At 42.9% G+C, this 9,411-nt stretch overlaps 1 protein-coding gene across 6 annotated transcripts in view; it reads left to right on the forward strand.

Moving 5' to 3' along the window:
• The window catches only part of ZNF655 (zinc finger protein 655), a 22,241-nt gene continuing 12,830 nt past the window's right edge, over nt 1–9,411 (forward strand). The window contains exons 1-5 of one of the 6 annotated variants that reach the window (XM_045524961.2): nt 158–306; nt 1,259–1,409; nt 2,563–2,648; nt 3,052–3,178; nt 9,113–9,217. In XM_045524961.2, coding sequence (XP_045380917.2) covers nt 1,274–1,409; nt 2,563–2,648; nt 3,052–3,178; nt 9,113–9,217 — 454 coding nt within the window. In that variant the 5' untranslated portion in view covers nt 158–306; nt 1,259–1,273. The other 5 variants (XM_074345728.1, XM_045524950.2, XM_074345729.1 and 2 more) reach the window with 5 other exon arrangements.

The raw sequence follows: 9,411 nt of genomic DNA on the forward strand, positions 1-9,411 counted from the left end.
ACCGGTATACTGGCTACAGAGCAGCCAGCGGGATCAGCAGGAAAGGTGAGGCCGACAGAAGGGGAGTGAAAAAGCCTCGCAGAAGAGCCTCCTCAATTCCCTCATCCGGGGCCCTCATCCGGGGCCCTCATCCGGGGCCCTCATCCGGGGCCCGCCCTGCCCCCGGTCATCGGACTCCGCCTCCGGAAGTACCACAGAGAAGCGCAGGCCTCCAAGCGGTCTAGAGCGACCCTCGAGAGGCTGGGGCGGCCCCGCGAGTCAGGGTGTCCGCGACGGGACGGCCGCCTGGCCCGCCCCTCCGCTCGGGTGAGTCCCCGGAAGCCGTTCTGGGGTCGCGGTGGGCCAGCGCCTTGTTTAGCACCCCCGGGAGAAGAAAGAGTCGCCCGGTTCTGGCTGACGGTGGCTCCTGTCTCCGGGAACGTGCGGGGCCGGGGTGCGAGGGCCCGTTTCTCTTCAGTCAGGGTTCGTCCGGACGCCCCGCGGACTGAGGGCCGAGCCATCCGGACCCGGTGACCGTGCCCTCCTGTGAGCTGGGTTTCTGTGGCGCTCCTCGCCCTTTTGGGACCGTGTCTTGACCTCACAGGGAAGTGGGAGGAGGGCATTGCCAGGCGAGGCCTTCTGAGGACCGGGCGCCAGGGCCCTTCCTGACCGTGTGGAAGGGGGTTGGAACCCTGTGGCGTCCTTGGGAGTGAAGGACAACCGGTCAGACCTGTTTGAGTCGCAGCCCTTCCCTGGGTTACTGTCAGGATCAGGGGAAAGGCCTGCCTACCTAGTCTGAGTTACTGCAGGGGCTGACCCCCGAAGTGGAATTATTAATCAGGCCCGTTCAGTAATTCAAAGTGGGCTGACACAGTGTTTACCACGTAATTCCTGAGAGGCCAGCTTTTTAAAAAATGAGTAATCGGAACTAGCATGTTTCTCTCGGTACATACTTGAGCCTTGAAAGAAGTTTGTACATTTTAAGTATTTTAAATTTCCACACAAATTTTTATTAAATTGTACTTACTTGATTTTTTTTTTAAATACCACACAGTCTGAATTAGTGGAGTTCAAATAAACTTGCATACTCGGACCATATGATTTGGTTCTTAAATATTTGAATAATCCATTTTTCTTTCTGCTGTTTATTTTAGGTGGTTAATCAGCTATTTTCGTTAAGTATCTACAGTGTGTGAGATAACTTTGCAAAGTCCTGAGGCTGTAAAATGATGAGCTGTTTTAACTTATGACAATCATTTCTCCTGATCTCACCCCACAGTCCTTCAGAACAGGGATGGAGGACATACCGGCCCAAGAAGCAGCGGGATCTCCAAGGGTCCAGTTTCAGTCTTTGGACACCCACTCTGAGGGTCTGTCCCCAGAGCCTCAGTTCGTGCAGGACACCGACATGGAGCAGGGACTCACCGGGGGTAAGGCATAGAGAGCACTTAAATCCAGGATACTGGGAGTGGGGCACCTGGGCCTGGCATGAGAGAGGCCAGAACTCCAATGAGACGATGGCCCCTACAGGGAGGTCTGGAAGGGTGAGACAGACGTGACTCAGTTCAGTTCTGCTTTGGGCCCCTCTGTTGAGATCAGCTGGCAGAGTGATACTCACTCACTCTGCTCTGGCTGTGTTTCCTTCATACAACCTTCACTTCATCCCAGTTAGCACATTTCAGAATAATTTCCAAGATCTGCTTTTGCCATGTCTCACAATCCTTGCTTTGCTTTCATTTCCTCCTAGATTAGGGCCTGTTCCTCCCCTGGTTCCCTTAACTTAGTTTTATTCCCTCCTTGACCTCTTGTGCTTTGCCACCTGCCCTTCTGTTGCAACTGCAGTATTTGTGGCTCAGCTAATTTTGGTCAAGAAAGCAACCATTTAATTCTTTGGTTGAGCCCAGTGCCTGTAACAATGGACACGTATCACATATTGACTATAAAATAACATTTTATGAGACGTATGGATAGGTTGATCTGTCTTGTACCTCCTTTGTTTTGTATGAACTTTGTCTTAGATTTCTTGTGGCCAACGGTAGTGCTGAAATAACTTGCGTGTCAGGAATACCAGTGCAGTGCCACAGTGTGTAGAGCGCTGTGGGACACCGAGAGTGCAGAACGGATTATGAGGAAGTAGATGACCATTCCTTATTCTTGGGGGCCTTACACGCTGGTTGCAGAGACAGTGCCCATTCTCAAAAGGAAGGATTAATGAACTTTACAGAACAGTATCTGGGAAAGGGTTAAAGGTCTACTAAATAACCGTGTCCCCAGACAAGTCACTGCAAGTCTTTAAGCTTTGCTTTGCCCAACTGCCAAATAGGTAACAGTGCTTATCCTTTTGTTAGGGGAATGTCGTGTCATGGGATATAGTGAAATGTGAGATTTTATAATAAAACTGTGTATCATGGGTCAAAACGTGTAGGACATGCAAGTGCTGAGAAGGTAGAGAGCACAGTACTTGGTAAATGTTCACTGGTTTTACTATAATGTCGACCTGAAGAAGGGTCCCACTGACTCTCTTTTTTAAGGGAGCCCTGGGAAAGGGCTGCTCTCACTCTTGGCTCCTTTCTCCTCCCTCAGCTCCACCTGTTCCCCAGGTGCCTGCTCTTCCCCATGAGGGAAGCCCAGGAGACCAGGCAGCTGCGCTCCTGACAGCCAGGTACCAGGTGAGCTGAGGAACCCTCTGCTTTTCCTCAGGGACTGTTGCTGCTGATTGAATGTCGCCCTTTCCTCATCCCATCCATAAACCTTGTCTGGATTTCTATTTTTTTTTAAGTAGCAGACCCCAGTTTGGGAACTGATCATCTTCAGAGACCTGGACTTCACCCAAACCACCTTTCCATCTCCCCAGTACCACCAGCAAACACTGTTCCTTTATCCCTGGTGCCATCATGGGTGCTTATGAGATGTTAAAGGGTTGTGGAACCTATTCCCTAGATTCTACTCTGTTCTCCCTCCTCTCCAACATTAATGCGCACTGCAGACTCTCTCTATACCGTCTCCTTCATTCCCTGGCCATGATGCTGTGGCGGCCTCATTCCCCAGAGCAGCCAGGCTATGTTATTTCAGGAGTTTGTGACATTCGAGGATGTGGCTGTGCACCTTACTCGAGAGGAATGGGGATGCCTGGACCCTGTTCAGAGGGATCTCTACAGAGAAGTGATGTTAGAGAATTATGGGAACCTGGTCTCACTGGGTAAGGATTGTCTTTCTTATTATTCAGTTTACTTGTTAGGACTTCTTTACTTGCTTGTTTCTCAGTAAGTGTGACGTCTCTGAGGGTGGCTCAGATTCCAGGTCTTAGAGCCTCCGAATCCTCCATCTTTAAGGTCATCTTGTCTGGGAGTGGTTTTCCTTTGGGGGTTTCAGGAGGAGGAGATGTTCTACTCCTTCTCCTCAGTTAATGTTTCCTGCTTTTGTGGCGCATTGGTTTCCCTGTTGGAAAAGGGAAACCTGCTGGTGCTTCGCCTAAGTTCTCTCTTTCCTTATCTTTTCCTTTTTTATGAGAGAGACTCTAGGGCCTCCCAGCCCACAACCACACACTTTCCTTTCTGGTAATTCAGTGCCCCTGTATCAGAATTTCCCATTTTTCTCAGAAGAAATACCTTTTTTAAAGATAGACTGAAGTCTTTGTTGAATAATCCCTCACCTCTTAAGATCCCTAAATTCATCTGCAACCAGGCAGAATTTGAGAGACTTGATTTAAAGACATGACTCACTGTGAGTACGTTTCAGTGAGTCACCCAGATGGTTATCCTGCATAACGTCACCCGAGCGGTGGAAGACGCAGACTTAGACTGAGTCTCTCCTTTGCCATTTGGGTGGCGCAGTTGGCTGCTGAGATTAGGCAACCTGTGATGCTGGAGAAAAGCATCAGTGGGAGTTGTTGGCATCCCCCTTGATGTGAGCATTGCTTCTTTTCCTTTTTCTTATTTTGCCTGTCTCTGCTGCTTTTTTTTTTTCTAAATATAAATGTACTTAATTACCCTTTCTCTCTCTCGCTCTCTCTTTTTTTTTTTTGCTTTGCGTATGCTGGTGGCATCCAGGGCATTGCTTTGTCTGCTTGGTTACACTCAGGATTAAAGAGGTCTTCTTATCTAGTGGGGAGGCAGCCTGCCCACTGGGCAGGTTTATAGTGTGTTTTCCATTCCTGGCTCTTTGATCTTTGTAGGCATACTTCTCCGCCTTCCCACCACCCGGATTCCTAGTGTGAATTCCTGCCCGGCCCTGAGTCATACCCAGGCAAGTGCTTTCTCTGGAGAAACACTTGCAGTCCTTTCAGCAGGAATCTCCAAGAGATGGCCCAGGTATCGGCTTCCCATCGATAGTGCTCGTTCCTGCTCGGAAACTCCTTTTCCACGGTTGTGAGATATTACACTGATTGACGGAGTAGATGCTTCCCAGGATGCCACCACTATGTAAAATCGCAGCTCCTCAAGTGACCTTTGATAAATTTCAAGGGGGCCAAGGAAGCCCTCCATTGCAACCAAAATTTTGAACCCTGAATTCTGAGGTCATTCAGAAGCCATGGTTGGTGGTCATCTACTTGTGTTCTCAGAAACCACAAAGTTCAACTCCAGCTCTTCGGTTATGATCTTCTCATGTTATTTTAGAATGTGGGACATATATTGTGTGCCCCTCCTGTTCTGAAGTGAACACGAGCTGCCCGTTCTCTTGCCTAAATATCCTGGGACCCTTGGGCCTTCCTCATATTTAACATTCTAGTCTTCTCCTTCCTTTAAATTGCTGTAGCCCCCTCCAGGGTCCTGCCTTCGTCCCCTTTATTCTTTGTGGTACTGTACAGATTGATATGTTTATATGACCTTTCCTGATCAGGTGTTCCTTAGCTCTGGTCTTGATGGAGGGAACATGGGAGGGTAAAAGAGTTCAATTTCTTTATTCCGGCTATCAAATTGAATGTGTATTTAACAACTTGTAAACTGTAAAGTGACATGTAATTGTAAACTACTGTTAATTTTATCTAATAATTACATAATTTCCAACAATTAACCTGTCTACGTTTTGGAGTAAAGAGACTTCATAGTTCAGTCAGCCCAATAGCACAGTGTGCTGTTAGACTGAACTATATCCCATTTCCTCTGTCATCTCTGCACACACACAGGACACAAACACACACTCACACCTACTGGGCATGATTACATACAAGAAACTTTCCTATTCAGCTTGCTTTTGTGACCAAGTCAGCAGCATGTCCTTAGTACTTTTTTTTATAGTCTTTGGGAAGTAATTTTTATAATTGTGGGTTCAGCAAATTCCACCTGAAATTTAAGTTTATACACTTAATTAACTTAGCTTAATCTTTGGTATTGTAAAATAAGGACTTTATAATTCAGTCTCTGACTTAGCAGCCCCGTTTTCCAGTTCATATCTTTTTCCCAAGGTGGTAGCTCTGAGTTGTAGTTATCACAGACATCAGAGCTTTGGCCCTTTGGTTGAATGCTTTCACTATATAGCAGTAAATATACAGAGTAAAAGAATAAAAAACTAGGTAAAAAGTCACAATTTTCATTACCAAATCTTAAAAGAAGCATATACTATTGTGTGAATTACTGGCTTGATGGTCACACCCGAAGGGAAGTTATCTGTGATTTAGTGTTGGAAATTAAGACCGGGAAAAAGGCCCGGATTACATTTCACATGGGCAGTGTCGCAGGTGCCCTGTTAGAGGACGGCATTAGAAACGTGCTTACCAAAATTCTGCTTAATGATGAGTAAGCTGATAAATCAGGACTGTTTGGCACATACCCCTTGTTTTTTGAAGTTGAGTTCATGGGGATAGAAATGATTTTGTGTAGAATGTCTTTCACTGCCACAGCTATTTACTATATACTGAGCAGCCAGTATGTTACTAGGTACTATACATATATCTCATTTAATCCTTATACAGCCTGTGAGCAGATATTATTCTATTTTATACCTGAGGAATTGAGGCTAAGAGAAGTTAAGTGAGTCCCTCAGGATCAAAGCCAGGTTTGGGACTCAGACCTGTCTCTGAAGGCCATGCTCTTTTTTACTCTTTGGTGCCTTAGGTCAGTTAGTCCAACCACATGTGGTATTTTTTATATTTTTATGGCCCTGTATTCCAGTGATAATTTTAAATGGCCATGATGAATTGGACAGACAGGCACAAGGTTGTACAATTTAGGAGCAGAAAGGGTATGCATTCAAGAAGTAGAATTGTCAAGGGATCCATTCCATTATATTGGTATCTACACAAGAATGATATCGCTAAGGAGAGATTTTGTATGTTTATTAAGGACCAGGAAGAAACGCATGAAGTTTTTCAGATGGCTGAAATCTTAGCACAACACTGATACAGGCGACAAACAGTGCGGTAAATTTTAAATGTTATTTTTAGAGACCAGATTAAATTAAAATAAATCTAATTAGGAAACGGTCAAGGTTTAAATTTAAAAGATTTAATGTTTTAATTAAAAAATCAAGTAATTTTAGATAAAAATTTAAAGCAAATACATATTTTGAAAGCATTGAGTTTTGATTTAAATTTAGGAAAAAGGCATTCAGACCAGTGATAAGAAAACCTGCTTTAATGCTTTCTGTGATCCTTAGCATAGATAGGAAACAATATAAACTATGGGTTCCATTTACCATCTGTGATTGAACAGATTATTTCAGCTGATTATAATGAATTTTTTCATTTATAAAACATGAAAAATAATGTCTACTTTCTGTCTTGTGCCAAGGATTAAATTAGATTATGTATGTAAGAACCTGGCTTGTGGTAGTTACTGAATGTTTTTCTGGAAAGGACAGCAAGTGATACGAGCTACAGACCAGATTCCCTAATACAAACAAAAATTTCGAGAGAGTGTTCAAATTATTTCCTTACGATGGAATTTTCTGGGATTGAGTATTACTCAGACTGTGTCTAGGGTTTTGGATTTTTGTTATAAAGAGATTTTCATTTGTTTGACACTAATGTTTTCTTAGATCCCTTTTATTAAAATAGCCATAATTCCAAGCCTGTTGGATCCTGGCTCTCCATGTATTGTTCTAATTACCGTTTCTCTGTTCTTTTTATTGTTTTCACCTTTTGCTCCGTTGTCGATATGCTAGTCTTCTGTTCTCATTCTGTACAAATTTAGAGGAAGGGATCAATTTCATTCACAATCATTATTTTTTGGTGATAGATTATTTAAAAGCCAGTTTCTGCAATAAGACTGAATTTGAGCCCTAGCTTCACCAGTTACCATGACCTTGAGGAAATTACTTAATCTTTCTGAGTCTTAGTTTTCCCATTTGAAAAATTGGTAAAAACAATAACTCCTACCTCATGAAGATATAGTGAGTATTGAGTGAGTGAAAGCTTATAAAGCTCTTGGTGTGATATTTCTTACCTACCAAATGCTTAGTAAATCTGAGCTTAATATTTTGATGATAATGATAATACAAGTGACTTTAAGTCTATCTCTTGAACTCTGTTCTCTCTCCTGAACTGCAGTCTTGGATCTCTGACTGCCCCCTAGGCATTCTCTCTCCTGCCTTCCTACATTGTCTTAAACATGTGTCTAAAATCAACCCCTCATCCCACATGTAGATGATCTTTTTATTGTGCATATGTGGTTTTAAGTGTATACATAGAGAAAATAACAAAGATTTGTTTTAATTATCAAATACTTAGAAACACCTTAATAAATATCTTGGTTAAAATTTGCAAATTAGGTTATCAGAATTCTCAGCAGAATAGTTGCTGCTTCATGCCATACTTTTTTTATATACTTGCAAAACTATTTAATTTGTCATGGAGGTCCTTAACTAAAATAAATTTCCAAAAAGAGAAGCGACTCTAGTAATGCCCATTCAGAAACACAGTAAATGCCTTTCTTATAGCTGTTCTGAATCCCTGCTCATAGGCTCTCACGTGGAATCCCAATAGGGCAGCTGTTGGCTTATCATATTTTTTAGACCCAGAGCCCTTTTTAAAACAGTGAATATCTGTTGACACACTTGGGCACAAAATTGGCACTCAATGAATATCTCTTGAGTAAGTGAATTGGATGAAGTGCAAGATACAAGATACATAGTCTGGTATCAGAGAGTTTATAGGTCAAGTAATGATGATAATACCTGAAAACAGTTTTAAAAAAATCTATAAACTCCATTATATACAGACATGTCAGGGTAAGAGGAACAAATAATACACTTTGTAGATATTCTGTAAGTAGAGAGAAAGGCTTTTGGAGGTGAGGGGCTTGAACTAGACCTTGTATGTGTGCTACTAGAAGCTTTATGGGCTGAATATAGATGAAAACTGCCCCTTTGATACTGTGATAGTTCTGCCTCGCTCAGAAGCAGACTGCTTCTTGCTTTTGCTTTAAAGGAAATTAGATCTAGCCATCCATTATGCAAGCCAGAGAAAGACCATTTTATGTGAAAACGCACTTTTATTGCACTTGCCTCAGTATGTCATGTTAGAACACATTCTTTCTTTCTGTCTCTGCAGTTAGAGTGTAAGGTTTTTGAGGGGATAGACCTTAACTGCTTGGGCTCTTTATCTCCTACATACTTTGCTTGTAGGAGGCAGCCCACAAATGTTTGTTGAATAAACAAGAATATAAGCTAATGGGTAAGGAGGTGTCATACTATTTTTTTCCTCATGTGTTCTGAAATGAGTTGTTTCTTGAGATTGGTCCTTGGAATATTTATTCAGTAGTCACTGATTCTGCTGCTAGTTTAGCTCACCACACAACAGGTGCCTGAGTATTCACCTTTTTTTCCAGTCCAGCAGAGTTCTATTTTGATGACCTCCATTTTGACCAGGTCTAATACAAAGACTGATCTGTTGGCAAGAGATGAAGAGTGATAATGATAATTTCTGTGAAAACAGGTACACACATGTACAGATTCCCTGGTCTGAATAATGTTTAAATGAATACTTCTGCTCTCCAAAGTCATCAACTTGCCCCTTAAGCACACTTCTTTCTAGAGCACAAATGTGAGCTCCCTGAGGGTCTTTGCCCTTCTTTCTCTCCAGGCCTTCCTAATGTCTTCTAAGAATTTACTTTCTCTATTAACCATTAAGAGAAGAAGTGGCTGGTGTAGTATCTGCGGATAAATTGCCACATCCCATTTCCTTCTTTGTGAGCAGGATATCCAGTTTCCAAGCCTGATGGGATCTTTCAGCTGGAACAAGATCTACAGGTCTTTGATCTGGAAACTAAGAATAGAGAAGTCTTAAGAGATGACTACTCAGGTGAGTAAGGCAGGATCAATCACATGGAATTAGTAGAGGATTAAAGTCTAGTTGCTGAGCCAAGCTGTAGCTGCTTTGGCAGTCAGTGTAGAGCTCTGCATCCCAGAGTGGAGAGCTCTTTCCCTTCAGTTTTAATGAGCTCTTTCCATTTATTTCATCCCTTATCCGTAAATTGTACTAGGACCCTATTCAAA

The sequence above is a fragment of the Camelus bactrianus genome, chromosome 18 (genome assembly GCF_048773025.1).
Source record: "Camelus bactrianus isolate YW-2024 breed Bactrian camel chromosome 18, ASM4877302v1, whole genome shotgun sequence".
Lineage (NCBI taxonomy): Eukaryota > Metazoa > Chordata > Mammalia > Artiodactyla > Camelidae > Camelus > Camelus bactrianus.